The sequence below is a fragment of the Salmo salar genome, chromosome 09, assembly GCF_965601325.2.
Source record: "Salmo salar chromosome 09, fSalSal1, whole genome shotgun sequence".
Taxonomy (NCBI): domain Eukaryota; kingdom Metazoa; phylum Chordata; class Actinopteri; order Salmoniformes; family Salmonidae; genus Salmo; species Salmo salar.
The window spans coordinates 27,154,824-27,173,265 of NC_138299.1; the positions used below are offsets into that span (position 1 = coordinate 27,154,824).

An 18,442-nucleotide genomic window follows, 5' to 3' on the forward strand; every position below is an offset into this window, starting at 1 on the left:
CCACATCACTAAGGAATTATTGTGATCCACACACACCAACACAGTCGTGAAGAAGGCACGACTACGCCTCTTCCCCTTCAGGAGGCTGAAAAGATTTGGCATGGGCCCTCAGATCCTTCAGAAATTCTACACAGCTGCACCATTGAGAGCATCTTGACTGGCTGCATCACCGCTTAGTATGGCAACTGCTTGGCATCCAACCGCAAGGGACTAGAAAGGGTAATGTGTACAGCCTAGTACATCACTGGGGCCTAGCTCCATGCTATCCACCAGGACCTCTATGCCAGGCAGTGTCAGAGGAAGGCCCTAAAAGTTGTCAAAGACTCCAGCTACCCAATTCATAGACTGTTCCCTCTGCTACCGCACAGCAAGCGGTACCGATGCAACAAGTCTGGAACCAACAGAACCATGAACAGCTTCTACCCCCAAGCCATAAGGCTGCTAAATAGTTTGTCTGGGTAACTATTTAACTATCTGCATTGAACCTTTTTGCACTAACTATTTTGACTCATCATACGCTGTTGCTACTGTTTATTATCTATCCTGTTTCCTAGTCACTTTATCCCTACCTATATGTACATATCTACCTCAATTACCTCGGTTCACACACCCATATACACACACACCCACGCACGCACACACACAGGGATACCCCCTTCACTAATCCAATATTTTGTCATGATAAATATGAGTTTTGTCATTTGATGGTGGCCAATTATCCACAAATCACCCATTTTCAATACACCACTAATTATGATTGAAATAATCATGTGGTCTAGCACATGGTGACCAGATAAACTGCAATCGATTTGGCATATTAGTTAGAAGTCTGTCAATATCATCACTAGATATAGCAGAACGTGTATTATTATTCATTCTGTGGTATATAGCACGTCATGCTGCTGCAAGGGACATTGCATACCCTACAGCGTATCTTTCATTAATTATAGGTGCGGTTGCGATTTTTATGCGTTTTCTGGGTTTTTAACTAATTATTAACTTGTGCTCTAGCCCGTGACGCGTGGGGAATGGAATCCGCTGCGAGGGAGCTCAAGCGTCCAGGTACACCTCAGAAAATGCGCAGCTCCTCAGACGTGCTTGTGTTGCACGATGCCCCACATAGCGCTGACTAAAGGTGAACGGAGAGCCGTGTTCAATGCTTATTCTTTTAAGATCTTCAGCCGACCAACACGGGGAGACCTGCTTGATGCAAATCTACTCCGGACACTGCTGTGTCTGCTGAAATGCTCGAATTAACCGGAGGGGATGGGATCTGCCTAGCATATTGATACGGTTCAGCTACTGCATGCATCCCGGCGCGGTCTTCTTGCGCCATCATCGACACCTCGGGTGAAACGCGAATAGCCTACCCATTTTATTTCAAAGTCACCGAGATTTCTACGAAATAGCGTGGTTTTTGTGCAAATACAGTTTTGATGTTGGTAAAAAGACGCGCATGCGTTGGTCTTGGAATAATTGGACAGCCTGTGACTTAAATAGGTAGCGTTCCTTAAATCTTCGCTCAAAGTCATCTCTCTGATCAAAGTTAGTGATGTGCACGGCTTTGGACCGCGGACGCTGGGGGATTTTTTGTCTTTTCCTCATGGTCGCCATGGTCTGCGGCGCTCAAAGGTGAGATCCAACGGGTGTGATGTCTTGTTTCTGCCTGTCTTGCCTGTCCCTTTGCAGTTTTTTAATTAAGATTCTGAATCAATACCATATCTGTTTCCTTTAGCGCCAACGAGCCTAGCAACATGTCATTTGTGAAAGCGACCGTGGACAAACTGCTGAAGGGGTATGACATTCGTCTGAGGCCTGATTTTGGAGGTAAATACCTTTTTGGTGGTAAAGTCTACCCAATGTTGGCAAATAACTAATAACAAGTCGCATACAGATTCATTTATAGCGCCAGCGAGCAGTCTGATTATAAAGCCACTGATATCTGTTTTACATGCGATTTAAAGGTGCCCCTGTGGACGTTGGCATGAGCATAGATATCGCCAGTATCGACATGGTTTCGGAAGTCAACATGGTAAGTAGCCTAGCCTACAAAATGTATTTTTTTTGTAAGGGAGATGTGCCTCGTGCAACACATGTTAGTGTGAGAACACAGAACACGTGATTACGGCTTGGGTAATTTTCTGCGTATTTGCGTCTTTCATACCACTGTCCTCTAGATGTAGTGATAAATCCTCGTATTCTTGTTTTTGCCCATGTTTGGCTACTAGTATAACGTTTTTCCGTTGACCAAAATGGTTCGCTGCATTTCAGCACCAAGGAGAGCTACCGCAATGTGTGAAATCCAATCCATATGCAGAAACTTCCCTGTGGTGTCAGAACCACTAAAGTCAGAACATTTATGGGGGGGACGTTGGTGCTGCACATGGATTTACAAGCGCGTACCTTACAGCATTGTGAGATGTTACAAATATACATTACGAGCTATGAAACAGGATCAATTGACGAGGAGGAGACAAAAAAATTGTGCTTGTTTGCTGCTTTGGCCTCAATGCAGTAATTACATAATGTTGTCAGTGACTCAACAAGGAGGCCCAGAAAAGCCAAATTGTGACGCTGAATGTGGGCACTTAGTGTGTGCATATGAGTATTGGCATGGTGCCAGTGATTGATACAAATTAATTTATGCTTGGATCAACTTGTCTTAAAAAAGAATAACAGCAGGCACGACTGTAAAGTGTGTGTGTGTGTGTGTGTGTACTGTCTGTGCATGTGTGGCGAGGGAGAATTTTCTTTTTCTACTCAGCTTCCAAGCAAACACTTGGTGTTTATGGAATGTCGGGTAATTCAATGTTTTCATGATGCTACAGAAAACTGCAGTCTTTACAGCCGGGAGCTTTGGCATTCCCATTTTGATTGTAGAACTGTGGTCTGCAGAGATACAGTGCCAGTCAAAAGTTTGGACACCTACTCATTCAAGGGTTTTTCTTTATTTTTACTATTTTCTACATTGTAGAATAATAGCAAAGACATCAAAACTATGAAATAACACATATGGAATCATGTAGTAACCAAAAAGGTGTTAAACAAATCAAAATATATTTGAGATTCTTCAAAGTAGCCACCATTTGCATTGATGACAGCTTTGCACACTCTTGGTATTCTCTCAACCAGCTTCATGAGGAATGCTTTTCCAAACCATCTCAATTAGGTTGACATACTGGTTATGTACTGGCCATGCCCATTAGGTTTTTTAAATCACAAGTTAACACATACTGTAAATCTTGGCACGAGATAGCTTTACTGTTACTCTGAATAGGATGTACAGTGCATTCGGAAAGTATTCAGACTCCTTGACTTTTTCCACATTTTGTTACATTACAGCCTTATTCTAATATATATATATATATATATCTTATATATATAAAACATTCTCTGGTCTGATGATATATATATATATATATATGATCAAGGAAACAGGATGCACCTGAGCTTTTGTGGTTAGATTGATGAGGTAATAAAAAATAAAATAGTATATATATACACTTTTATTTTTTATTACCTCATCAATCTAACCACAATATCCCATAATGATAAAGCAAAACAGTTTTTTTTTAATTTTAGCAAATGTATATAAAAAATGCTACAATAATATCTTATTATATAAGTATTTAGACCCGTTGCTATGACACTCGAATATGAGCTCAGGTGCATCCTGTTTCCTTGATCATCCTTGAGATTTTTCTACAACTTGATTGGAGTCCACCTGTTGTAAATTCAATTGATCGGACATGATTTGAAAAGGCACACACCTGTCTATATAATGTCCCACAGTTGACAGTGCATGTCAGAGAAAAAACCAAGTCGAAGGAAATGTCGATTGTGTCGAGGCACAGATCTGGGAAGGGGTACCAACAAATTCTGCAGCATTGAAGCTCCCCAAGAACACAGTAGCCTCCATCATTCTTAAATGGAAGAAGTTTGGAACCACCAAGACTCTTCCCTGTGTTGGCCGCCCGGCCAAACTGAGCAATCAGGGGAAAAGAGCCTTGGTCAGAGAGGTGACCAAGAACCCAATGGTCACCCTGACAGAGCTCCTCTGTGGAGATGGGAGAACCTTCCAGAAGGACAACCATCTCTGCAGCACTCCACCAATCAGGCCTTTATGGTAGCGTGGCCAGACGGAAGCCACTCCTCAGTAAAAGGCACATGACAGCCCGCTTTGAGTTTGCCAAAAGGCACCTAAAGGACACTCAGACCATGAGAACAAGATTCTCTGGTCTGATGAAACCAAGATTGAACTCTTTGGCCTGAATACCAAGCGTCACGTCTGGAGGAACCCAGGCACAGCTCATCACCTGGGCAATACCATCCCCACTGTGAAGCGTGGTGGCAGCATCATGCTGGGAGGATGTTTTTCAGCGGCAGGGACTGGAAGACTAGTCAGGATTGAGGGAAAGATGAACGGAGCAAAGTACAGAGATCCTTGATGAAAACCTGCTCCAGAGCTCTCAGGACATCAGACTGGGGCGATGATTCACCTTCCAACAGGACAACAACCCTAAGCACACAGCCAAGGCAATACAGGAGTGGCTTCGGGACAAGTCTCTGAATGTCCTTGTCACGACTGTTTAAAGGATTGGACCAAAGCGCAGAATGGTTGTAGTTCCACCTTTTTATTATTACCGTGAAACCTTTGCAATACACCAATAACTTGAAACAACAAAACAACAAACCGTGATGCAGAGAGAAATAACACTACTCAAAAATTAACAACCCACAAACACAAGTGGAAACACCCCCTACTTAAATATGATCTCCAATTAGAGACAACAAGGACCGGCTGCCTCTAATTGGAGATCATCCCAACAACCCCAACATAGAAACCTAGAAAACCCACATAGAAACAGATAACAAGAAAACCACCCAAAAACACCCCCTGTCACGCCCTGACCACTCTACTATAGAAAATGACCTCTTACAAGGGTCAGGACGTGACAGTCCTTGAGAGGCCCAGCCAGAGCCCGGACTTGAACCCGATCGAACATCTCTGGAGAGACGTGAAAATAGCTGTGCAGCAACGCTCCCCGTCCAACCTGACAGAGCTTCAGAGAAGAATGAGAGAAACTCCCCAAATACAGGTGTGCCAAGCTTGTAGCGTCATACTCATGAAGACTTGAGGCTGTAATCGCTGCCAAAGGAGCTTCAAGAAAGTACTGAGTAAAGGGTCTGAATACTTATCTAAATGTGATATTTTCGTTTATTTTTTATTTTTACAAAGAAATCTAAAAACCAGTTTTTTCTTTGCCGCTATGGGTTATTGTGTGTAGATTGATGAGGGAAAAAACTATTTAAGCAATTTTAGAATAAGGCTGTAACGTAACACAATGTGGGAAAAAATGAAGGGGTCTGAATTCTTTTCGAATGCACTGTAAATTAGAGTGACGCTATACACACTGGAAATCATGTGTTGGTAACACTTTATAATAACTCCTATAATAAAGTATTTATTATAGATTAGTAAATCGTTTATTCATCATTTGTTAATCATTACTCCCAAATTTGTACGTTAGTAACCTAGTTATTCACACATTATAAACAAACTTTAAAGTATTTAATACTTATTCATAAGATCATTCATGAGATGTTAAATATAGGTCCTTATAAACATGCCATTGGTAGACATTCCAGCAGTACCTGATGCTCCTTAAGGTCTCAAAATGGCCCCTAGAACATATCAATGGTAACAGAATAAGCACATTAAATGAAATATATAGAACATTTTATCCCAAAACAGTCATACTGTTGTAATAGTGTGATCTGTAACTTCAGACACACTATGCTGAGTAAAATACCATTTTTAGTCCAGAAATGCTAACATAATTGTTTCTTGGCAGTGACTTTTCTACCAAAACCAAAGTGTGGATTGCAGTCACTCGTTAGAGCATTCTAATATCGGTTAACCCAGATCTAAAATATTGCATAATTTGGTCAGCTGCATGATTAAATTCTGGGTCCATATGAGATAGAAATTAGCAGTTCCGGTTTGCGATTGTCGAAATATTCAGTGACGTACGTCGAAATAATATCAGTGACGAAAACCAAAACACCGGAACGACTGCTGCTCGTTATCCTACGCATTCCATTCTGTCGCAACAGATGAATCGGTTTACACGCGAGATTAAGAGCAGTCCATAGACTGCTTACGAGGTAAGGAAACAAATATCTGAATACATTATTTCACTCGACTATCATATTAGGTTTATAGAGTTACTACCTTTAAAGGTCCAGTAAAGGTGCGTGTGAAAATACATGTAACATTTCTACCTCGACAAGGGAGACAAGGGAGTCATAACCACCAGTGCCCACAAATAGTCTGCAAATCGTAACTGTAGGAACATCTGGTTAGCCACAAACACTACAATAACTCATGTAAAAAGGCTAAACATTTGTCAGTGTTCATCATTGGTCGGGTGCCGAAGATTCTCATCTCTATAGTTCTTTCAGACACACACATGGTATTCAGAACTGTCTCTCAAACACACACATGGTATTCAGAACTGTCTCTCAAACACACACATGGTATTCAGAACTGTCTCTCAAACACACACATGGTATTCAGAACTGTCTCTCAAACACACACATGGTATTCAGAACTGTCTCTCAAACACACATAATGAAGCAAGGTTTTTGATTGGAGAACATTTTTAGTTCAATAATGATAATTCCAATGTAATGCATTATTATATCTGGTTTCAACACCATTGATCACATATGAACAACAGACTATTTGCACTTTGACATACAAAAGTATTATTACTTACTGTAGTATCTGTGTTTCCAGTCATTCAACTGGCTATTGAGTATCAATGACATTGCCTTCATACATTCCACATTTGTATATTTTTGGTTGTCTGAAACCCATTCATCCAAAGAAATGGGTCCCGTTACTGAGCAGTCTACCACAGTCCTGTGTGGCTCAGTTGGTAGAGCATGGTGTTTGCAACGCCAGGGTTGTGGGTTCGATTTCCCACGGGGGACCAGTACGACAAAAAAAAAAAAAAATGTTTGAAATGAAATGTATGCATTCACTACTGTAAGTCGCTCTGGATAAGAGCGTCTGCTAAATGACTAAAATGTAAATGTACTACTGAGTTATTTGTGACATCTGATAGTAGAGTGCCTGCAGTAGCTTTTTACATGTGAGCTGCCCTTCTGAAATTGCCTTTTATTCTTGGGTAGTAAAAGGCTTCATTAAATTATAAATTGGAAGTCACAGGCTTGCACCTGAACAAAGCCTTTTACGTTCATAGCATTCATACATAAGCCATTTCCACATGATATACTGAATTTGTCAAGTAAATATAGACAGAGTTTGTGGAGTCAATGATGTGCTGTCATCGTGAGTCAAGGTTATGAATTGTTTATTAGGTTGAATTCCTACTGACAAAATCTCCTCTTGGAAAATGGAAGGTGCTTCTTTCTCTGAGCCGGGCCCAGAGGACTCCTGATTGGAAAGCCTAACAGCCTGGACGGGTCATTGATTGTGCCTCTGTGGCCTCTTCCCGGGTTTAGCATTTTAATGTGTATGAGACTGGGAAGCTGGAAGGAGTTTTATGCTCTGTCTGATAGAGACATTTGGCACCGGCTCTCCTTGAGAAAGGCCACACCAAAACGTTGGTCATACTGGACATGATATAAATATCAATCCATAAATTGATTATATACTATAGTATGCCTATTGCTATTTCATTACATGTACTTCGCACCCTGCTTCAGCAACATCACTGTCACCCAGTAGACTTTTTGGGGGTAAGCACTGCAGTTTTTATGACAAGCTACGTGATACAGAGATTTGGACTGTATTGGATGTTGGCATCTAGAAAGGGTTCTGAATGTACATCCTTGGGTTTTTTGCATCACACATCGCAAAACCACACCATAGTTTGGGGTTTTGAGGGTGGTTACTACGGAATAACTGAGTGGCAGTTACATTTGTATAAGAACAAGTGGCAAAGTTTACAAACAAATGCAGGGGCAGCACCCTGATTGTGGCTTAATTAAAAGGCCAAATTATAGCTCTTCTGGGTTAAGCTAAGAGCTGTGTGATCATCTGTGCTTTTTTTTACCTGTTCTCATCTGATGGCAGGATCCCCCCCAACCCCCCTCTCTCAATTTCTCTCCAACTCGCTTTGGCTTGTAATGTTATCAACAGGAAGTTTATTTTGAGATCAGATTATGTGCTGTTGATAATGCAGCTATATGGCATTTGTTGTATGGTCAGTCACGTCTGTAAAATTGATCAAATACATCTGTGATCTTTCCTGGTTAAATAAAGATTGTGAATAAATACCTGACTTCCACTTGACTACCATACTGTAGCATATTTGCACACACACTTACCCCACCAAACATGCTACCAGGGGTCTTTTTACAGTCCACAAATCCAGAGCAAATTGAAGAAAGCGTACAGTATTATATAGAGCCATTATTACACGAAACTCCCTTCCATCTCATATTTCTCTAACAACAAACCTGGTTTCAAAAAACAGATAAAGCAACACCTCACGGCACAATGCCTCTCCCCTATTTGACCAGGTCCCAGTTTCTTTATACTGTACTGTTTAGGTGTAACCGTTTAAGCGTTTGATGCTTGAAAAGGATATAAACTGTGTTTTTTTGTAGTTATGAAAATGGACGTCGCTCAGTCATGAAGGATGTCCCTCTTAATGAAACTCTCCTTTTCTTCCACTTTTGTCAAATTCTCTGCAGACTTCACACCCCATTAGCTTTTTGTTAAAGTTCCTCAGCTACAGCTGCTTGACTATCCCTGACGGATGCCAACGTGTTTCTTTGGTCTAACCTAAAGTGAAATACACTTGTGATAAATTTTGTGATAGCAAAATAAAAATTTAGAGGAGCAAGACACAGCTGACTAAGATTATGGGAAGACTCCATTTTGAACAAAAAATGACATGCCTTAGAAAATGTAATGCAAGTGAGCCAATTAACAACCAAATAATGTTACAGATAAAAGTATATTGTATGTGAGCTGATCATGGTTTGGAAGAGCAGTTTACACATGCAATAAAATACGGGTTGAATACGGGTTACTGGGACATCATTAAAAGACAGTAAATGTGTTGATTTTATTATTAAAGTCGATCGGCTGCTTACTATCTAACCCTAGAAAGTTGAATGCTCAGCATGTGTACTGTATGGAAGAAAATGGGTCAAAATGCATCTCAAGTGCCCAAATACGAACTAAAATAGATATTAACACATCCATCTTAAAAGCACCCAGCCTAGCCTACATAGACTAGCTAAGTGCAAATGACTTATGTTAGCGTTGAGTTCAGATACTCTTGATGCCAACGGGTGGTACTGTATTATTTTCTTATAATGCTAGTACTGTTAGTTTGCTACAGTGAGATTCTTCTAAGAGATTTAATGCTAGCCTAAGCATGGCAATTCCAGGCAAAAACGGGTTTTAACTGTATTCTTACCAAATATCACAGAGGGGTTTCTGATACCCTTACTTCTTCAACAAAACATACAACCTTGCGGTAACGTTGAAATTCGTCCGAAAGGTGTGCTGTATGCTGAGTTAACACCCGAACGTGGCAATACCAGAATAATTATACAAGTATATTTCAGGTCAGTGTCTTACTGCTCTCACTCTTACTGACCTTAGTAATCAGACATGCTCTCCTGTCAAAGGCAACCGGCTAGTGAACCAGACGACACTGATGTGACATGAGCTGTAGGAGGTTTGCTGTGAGGTCACAAGGGTCAGACTCGTATTCTTCCTCTTCCTGAGTTGAGTGGTTGGCTGTGGCAACGTTTCTGCCTGAGCGACATCGGACATTCATTGGAAAAGTGCTGCTGCATGTGTTCAGGTCTTCGATAGCCTACATTGTTGAATGGCGTCAGGATGACACACATGATAGTGGTGCTTCCCCATGGGGCAGTATACTACAGTGGTAGTAATAGTCAAGGCTGCAGGATTTCTGTTCAGTCAAGAATGAATTTCAAGAGATTAAAGGAGTATTTGATTAAGTTAGTATGTGTTGTAGACTTCAAATAACAGCCCGTGACGGATGTGATCAAGAGAGAGGTGAGCGGTCTTGTTTTCAGATGATTTGATAGTCTGATTCCTGCAGGAATGTAGCGGCAGAGAGATTTGAGCACTCTTTGCTCTACTTAAGACTTTAGGACTTAGTATTGGGCTGAATAGCAGGTAGTTCTCACCTTGTGGCTGGTGTGAGATACTGTAATGAATTAGTCCTGGTCTCTTTATCTTTCTCTCTCCCTCCCTCTTCCCTGCACTCTCTCTCTCCTTGTCTCTCACTCCAATTCCCTTTCTTTTTTCTCTTGGGGCTTTCTTCCTTTAACTGTCAGATTTTTCATATTGCGGACTGTACCTAGATTTTTGTGGTTTGTTTGCTGGACATGTGAAGGTCTCGCTTTTACAAGCTTGAGTGACGACAAGTAAAAGTGGTGTTTGTTAGCGACGTGTGAAAGCTATTTTGTTATCATGGCAACCACAGTGGAATTGCTTTGACTTTGTCATTTCAGATATTTGTGGAGATTTGAAAGCGGCAACTCGGTTTCTCAAGGTGAGAGCGGTAGGTGTGCACGGTTGGTACAGCCATGACTCTCATAAAGTGACGGCCACGCTCAACATACTGTAGAACTCTCTCCCAGACCCCATGGAAGCCCACTTGTGCCAAAATCAATCAACAGCACAGATAGGAAGGCAATAATCGCTTTATCGGGGTGTTAATGAAAATGCAGGTGCCACATGTGTCGTATGTTGCATTGGTTAGCCAACAATGTGATTATACTATGTGAGAACTCCTTATAGTAGTCCAAGTTGTTAGTATGAGGAAGCTTACGAACCCACACTACTCCTCCTGCCATGGCACCTTATGTATCTCCACAGCAGCTCCTGTATTGAGCGCCTTATGAAGCCCTCATAGCGGCTTGTGGTCAGGAGGTATTGATCTGTTTGGGAGATTGATGTGTCCGCCGCCTCCTTAGGATGAGGATTTATGTGATGCTCTGCCGATAGCACTTCACCTCACCAGTGAGAAAGATCAAGGTGTCACGAGTGGGTTCTCAGTTCAAACAACTTAATATTAACTCAACATCTGTTGCCCATGTTGCGCCATGATCAGGGGTCCAAGCACTGAGGACGCAGGAGCCCACCTGGATTTGATTGACAGTTTTATTTTCCTCCTGGAATAGAGAAACCAAGTCACTGCACAGTGTGGGTGCAGAGGTTTGAGTCCAACTGCCCCTCCCAAATTCACTTCAATAGATCCTATGGTGATTTTCCTATAGTCTCTGGTACACCATTTACTGTATATTACTGCAGTAACTACAGTATGAGAGAGTCATGGGGTGTCTGGTTAGGTCCTTGTACTCCATAGATGTGATCTCTCTGAAAACAGTGAGGGACTAGGGCGTCACCAGCACTATAGACTGAGATGATGACAACACAAAGATGTTGTCAGAGAGTCTGTTTCTCCGTCTTTTTGTCATTTGACACATTAAAGTTGGGGGGCTCATTGATACGTATTCACAGTAATAGGTGACATTTCCCAGTGCGAGGCAGACTGCTGCAGTGGAACTGCTCTCTTTCTTTGTGCTTTCTCACCATTCAGGCCTGGAAATAATGCAGATGAAGAGATGAGTTGAGACATTTTTGCGCTAAGAGCTCTGTGAGATTAATTTAAAGCAAGTAACTTCATTTTATTTAACCCATTGGTGAGCCTGAAGCAGAGCAGATGGGTGAATGCTGCATTTTATTTCATCTGTCCCTTCGGTTCTGTCTGTACTTTGAAGTCCTGTCTTGTACTGCACTGTACTGATACAGTGCTGGTGCTGTCTATCTGTAGTACAGAACACTGGGCCTTTTTATAAAGCAGTACGAGTGCATTCTGTTTACCATCTTGTTCTGCAGAAGTGGCTTAAGAATTCACAGAATATTAGTTTGAAGGAACTTTGAGGGTGTCTTGCTGCTTATTTGTAAGCCTTTTTAGTCAACCAATGCATGTTAGAAAGCACTTGTGTTTGGTAGCTAGTGAGAAAATGATAGATTTAGCATTCCATGGATCCATTTTCTGAATAAGAGTGAGAGCTAGGATTTCATCACACATAGAGTACACACTGAGCCTTTTAACAGCTAGACCTGACCACCGTTCTAGTGTAATTCCATACCAGAGTACAACCCATTAGACTGAAAGTTAATGGTTCCCCATCTGATTAGATGTCAAGAGGTATTTCCTATAAGGAACATCACAGGCACTGCTCAGTCAGGAGGAGCGTGGGATAAAATATGAGGCAGCGCGACAGAGGGCACTCAGGGTTAATGCTTAATGGAATCGTTCTTCCCTGGCCCAAGCCTCTCAGGATATCTGGAAGATAGAAAGTCACGAGAAGAAGACAGTCTGAGAAATGCTTTTCTGCTCTATTCACCACCAAGATAATCTTGATGATAGTTTTATTGAATTGTCACTTTCTTACATTTGTATGACTTCATGCAGAGGTGTTGGCATGGAAACAAGGGGAGAGAAGGGACTAGCGGAGGGGATGGTTATTGGTCTAGGGGACAGGAAGAGGTGGGGCGTGGGTGGGTGGTGAGGGGGGGTAATTCATTTGAGTTCCAGTAGACTTTATTTCGTCAATTAATTGACATTTCAATGAATTTGACACCGTCTCTGGTATGCATACATATCAATTCCCTGCAATGCCTGTCTGTTTGTACATTATAGTACATACGCATTATTTACAAGGACTTATAACACAGGCTTCAGTCCACTCAAACAGCAATGTAGTCAGTCGCCTGCAGTAACACATGGTGACAAAATCTGACAAGTTCTTAGTTATGCTGTGCACCCAAGTTGCATTCATGTCTCGAAAGGACATAGACATTACTAAAATCTTGATCAATAACTCATTGACAGTAAATGTATGAAAATAAGGCCTAGATTCAATCAGATCAAGCATTAACCTGGCAATAGGCGACACCCGAATAGCTGATGTTTTGGCGGTGTCGGCTATATAGAGGTAATGATGCTCAAACTGAAAATCATTCAACAAAAAAAATAGGATTTCTATCAGCCTAATCAAGGTGAAGATTACACCTCACATTCCAGTGTTCGAACTTGTAAACAAGTCTGCATGGAATTTATCTTGATGTGATGCCGTGCAGGAGCTTGTAGATTTGAAAGCTCAAACGCAGTTCCACCTCTGACACCGCCAAAACAACTGCAATGCTGATGTCGGCTAAAGCAGATCAGATTGAATAGAGCCTTTAGTCTTGGACGACCTTGAAACACAATAACACAGAACATTATACAGGTTTTTAACTGCAACCAGTACTGACATTTTTCTGTTACACTAAGCAGGTTGGAGATTCCTTTGACTTGTGAGAACCATTTGGTGGGATCTTCAAATTTGATTGAAAGATGAGTCTTGAGTTGTGTCCTTGACTTTTCTTCATTGGCACGTCCGACAGCAGAAGAATCTGCAGAGACCTTTGTCAAAACTTTCCTCAGTGGGACTGAATTGCATATCATGTCTGTTTTTGTCAGGGATCCAACCTCGTTTGGATAGAGTGTCAGCCAAGATGGAGGAATTCCTACCTCAGAATCCTCTTATGTCAGCTAAATATATCATATGCAAGAGCTCAACAATGGGACAGTTAGACAGCAAATCGTTACCAAACTACAGCAGGAATAGTCCTATGCAACATTTCCACACAAGACACCGGGAACGATCAGAAGAGTATACTATTGATAGAGAAGAATAGATGAATAGATGCAGATGTTTGTAGTCTTTTGAGGGAGCTGCACACCATAGTGGAATTTGGTACTTTTGTGTTTGTGTGTTGGTTCGCTTATTGTGTGTGCGTCCATGCATGCACGCATGAGTGAACACTGCAATGATGCCCAGCTAAATCTGAAGCAAGTCTGCTCTCATGCAATGAACACCATTCATCCAATGAATATCTGCAGATCCAGTTGCCAGCAACTTTTTTTCATCATGATTGCCAAAAGCCGCAGAAGTTTTGACAGTAACTAGGCTGGGAGGGAGGACTGCGCCACCATCTCTACCCCTCGCCTCCCACCCTCTCTTCCTATCCCTCTATCCTGTGATGTCTGCACCCATAGATGGGCATGGATTGGGAGGAATTAGGTCATAAAGAAGCACACTGCAGAGGGGATAGCGTGGTGCCGACGTGCGTAGGAGAGAGCCCATGTTGTTGTCCGCGGTGCGGTGAGATATGGAGAGGAGTAGAGGAGCACTCACTTAAGGACTGCCTATCATACATCAACAAAGGACATGGGGTGAGAGGAAACATGCCAAGGGCATCGCCTGCCCCTGTTTACCTTCCTGTGTGAGTGTGTGAGAGTGAGTGTGCGTGTGACTGTGTGTATTTACAGTGCAGCAGCGGGCGCTCTGCTTTCGCGCTCTCATATGCATAACGGTATTCCACTCACGTTTAAGACTTTCTGCTGTGGAAACGCTGAGGTGCCAGAGTGATGATGGGAAAGCGGGCGTCGAGGGGAACAGCTGTTTCTAATAATAGGCTCCAAGGGAAGTGTTCATCCCCAATGAGGGACATGAGCTGCAACGCCCCCTTCCTCTCCTCCTCTCTTCCTCTCTTCCTCTCTCCTCCGTTTCTCTGTTCCCAGCCTTATGAGGCAGCAGTTCTCACTTAAAGCTATGTCATCCCAGGTTTTTGTTGCTCACTAACAGTTCCTGTGGATTTCTAATTCCCCTATCTGTTATTTATTGGTTTGCATGTAAGGTACAGTAAGAGGCTTGTAGCTGTACTTTCCAGGTTTATGTAATCATACCTGTGTTATGATGGTGATTGAGCGAGCATTATACATCTCTCATGTTTTTTTATTCAGGTTGCAGGTTCTCCTATACAGCAATTCCTTTGCAAATCCACTATGTTATGATCATTTGTTATTTCTTGCTCACATCGTAAAGGCCCAGTGGAGTCAAAATTCACTTTTACCTGTGTTTAGTATCCTATTGTACAACAGCTGATGAAACTAACACTATAAACATGTTAAAAATGTGATCAGTGTTATTTCCTCATAGAAAATACAATCTGCACAGGACCTTCTCATCAGCAGTTTTTGCAAGGGTGGAGTTTCGGCTTGCCTGGTGATATTACCAGGCGTTAAGTTAGTTAATAGACCAATAACAAAGCGAGTTCCAAAATGATTTTCAATAAGAGCTAGTTTTCCCCTCCCCACTCAAACCACTCCCAGACAGTCATAGCAACATTCTTGCTTGATAAGTAGTTTTTTGCTAAAAAGCTATTTTTTGTTACTTTTTGACAATGTTAATTGAAACCTGTTACAGTAAAGTACTTAATTGATACCCAGAAATGATTTGATACTGATATAAAAACGGCAGCATTGGGCCTTTAATCATGCACATTTGAGTGAGATAGCTTGTATTTAATTTATTATATGGTTATATGAATCCAATATGAGATTGATGTGTATGATCAGGACCCCCTCAATTGAAGGATGGTTCCATATTCTGGGTAATAGTGAAAATAATTACTGTAACATCTGCATTCTAGAAGCAGTTATCTCTGACACCTGGTGGAGGGTTGACAGGTACAGATCTCTTGGCCCTGATCATACACTTCAATCTCATATTGCATTCATCATGTTGTCTCTTTCAACTGTCTGAAGAAACTATTTTTAATTACCAGTGCAGTCTAAGCCCAAGCAGCAGGCATGCTTTAAAGCAGACACATTATTTAGTGTGTTCGTATTGTAAAACATTTAGTTTGTCCATGAATAACCAACAAATTGTTCCTTCATAATTGAATAAGAATAAAATATGAAAATGTAACTCCAATAAGCTTTTTTTCCCAGAAAGTTTATTTCCCTGAAGCATGTTCTGAAATGCCTGCATAAGCATCTTCGCAAACTGCAACAAATACTGGAAAGCTTGAACGCTGTGAGTGGAATCTTAACTGCAGTTTTGCAACCCAGATTAGATTGATAGAAACCCGAGTGATGCAACTCTCCCCTGCCAGCCCTCAGAGAATGTTACCAGCAGTTAAGTGAAGCATTTTGAAGTGCGTTTCATCAAAATGCCTGCAAGGCTTTTTGGATGGCTGATATAAATGATCTCCATTCATTGTTAATCCTTTGTTTTTGGTTGGCCCTGTTCCTGCTGTCCCGTCAACAGCAAATCTTCAGATTGGGAAAAGATGCCGCAGTGCTGTCACTAAGATCAAACCGCAGCAACGGCTCAAAAAGAGCCACATTTAAGACGGGCCCAGAAAAGAGCCCTGGGGAACACCTCACTTGACCTTTGATAAAAAATCTAAAGAGAGCTAATTGAACATTTAGATAAAGTATTCAAACCTGCCAGATTAAACATGTACTATTATTATCTTCAAAGGCAATGGCATTTATTGTATACTGTATATAACAAAGAACTTTGAAATGAGACATGGGTATTAAAATGTACCGTCATGTTAGTTTTCTCATCTCTTTCCCACAGTATGTTTTACTTTTTGGTCCTCTCTTTATTTGTTACTCCCTCTGGAATTTCACACTGGTGCAAACGCTGGGTAAATCTGGCACACCATTTTCGATATCAACGCAGTACCAAATTACAACAAACACAGTTAAGGTCTTTCTCATTAAGCTGGTTTGCTGGCACGTCTTTTTCTCAACAACCTTGAGTGATCTTGAGGACCTTGTGCACCTTGGCAACCGTCTCTGTCGCCTAATGATCAGCAATGTTATTGTTATTCCCCACCTTACTCTCACTCTCTCACACTGTGATACACACCACTCGATATGCAAGGGAAGATACCCTCTGATATCGGACAGTGTGTTTATGGCAGAGCCAAAATGTTAGCCCTTCACGTTGCACCTCAGGTGTATTGACACATCATCCTTCTTCTTTCTCATCAGTAACTTCCCACTGACTTATCCAAACTAGCTTGAAACCCGACTGAACATTCAAGCCATTGATAGTCACAACAATAGCTCATGACGGCATTAAGCTCATGATGAGCGTGCATGTAGCTGTTATAAGTATAAATGTAAACCCGAGAGAACAACAGAACAGAGTAAACAGGTAAAAGAGGCAAATGTTCAGATTGACGTTTGGGGTGCTGATGCAAGGGTAGTTTGAGGGCAGGACTGGACGGAGGGTGTGACAGGAGTGACAGTGGGGCAGGTGATGGAGGGAGAGTACTGTAGCTGCTCAGCCTCTCCAAGGAGCAGAGGAGCCAAGTGGAGCGAGCGAGAGTCGACTGTTTGCTGCGCTTAATAAGAACTGACGTTACACAACAGAATCCACCTCAGCAGTATGTGGCCTTATTGCAGAGTCTGTGGTTGCCATTTTTAAAAAGAAGGTGCGCACTGTGTGGGAGACTGCAGTGCAACCCCGACTGACAGCAGAGACTCAGTCTGGAGCATTGGTAACACACTCACACATACATTTAGTCATACACTCATCCAGGTAGTCATACACATAGACAACCCAACCAGACAACACACAAAGGACACACAGTACATTCAGAAAGTATTCAGACCCCTTGACTTTTTCCACATTTTGTTATGTTACAGCCTTATTTTAAAGTGAATTCAATTGTTTGTTTTTTTCTCATCAATCTACACACAATACCCATAATAACAAAGCAAAAACATGTTTTTAGAAAATGTTGCAAATGTACAAAAAATTTAATAAACGTATTTACATAAGTAGTCAGACCCTTTGCTATGAGACTAGAAATTGAGCTCAGGTGCATCCTGTTTCCATTGATCATCCTTGAGATGTTTTTACAACTTTATTGGAGTCCATCTGTGCTAAATTCAATTGATTGGACATGATTTGGAAAGGCACACACCTGTCTATATAAGGTACCACAGTTGACAGTGCATGTCAGAGCAAAAACCAAGCCATGAGGTGGAAGGAATTGTCCGTAGAGCTCCGAGACTGGATTGTGTCGAGCACAGATCTGGGGAAGGGTACCAAAAAATGTCCTCAACATTGAAGGTCCGCAAGAACACAGTGGCCTCATTTCTAAATGGAATAAGTTTGGAACCACCGTCCGCCAAATTGAGCAATCCGGGGAGAAAGGCCTTGGTCAGGGAGGTGACCAAGAACCTGATGGTGACTCTGACAGAGCTCCAGAGTTCCTCTGTGGAGATAGTAGAACTGGAAAGTTAAACCATCTCTGCAGCACTGCACCAAAAAGGCCTTTATGGTAGAGTGGCCAGACGGAAGCCACTCCTCAGTAAAAGGCACATGACAGCCCGCTTGGAGTTTGCTAAAAGGCACCTAGACTCTCAGACCATGAACAACAAGATTCTCTGGTCTGATGAAACCAATATTTGACCTCTTTGACCTGAATGCCAAGCGTCATCTGGAGGAAACCTGGCGCCATTCCTACGGTGAAGTATGGTGGTGGCAGCAT

The 18,442-nt window shown here is 41.8% G+C and overlaps 1 protein-coding gene across 1 annotated transcript in view; it reads left to right on the plus strand.

The window, feature by feature from the left end:
• The first annotated feature begins 906 nt into the window (after positions 1-906).
• Positions 907-18,442, plus strand: part of gabrb1 (gamma-aminobutyric acid type A receptor subunit beta1) — a 55,937-nt gene continuing 38,401 nt past the window's right edge. Inside the window, exons 1-3 of the mRNA XM_014210609.3 lie at positions 907-1,632; positions 1,736-1,827; positions 1,965-2,032. Of these exons, the coding sequence (XP_014066084.1) occupies positions 1,553-1,632; positions 1,736-1,827; positions 1,965-2,032 (240 nt within the window). The 5' untranslated portion in view covers positions 907-1,552. The remainder of the gene's footprint in view (positions 1,633-1,735; positions 1,828-1,964; positions 2,033-18,442) is intronic.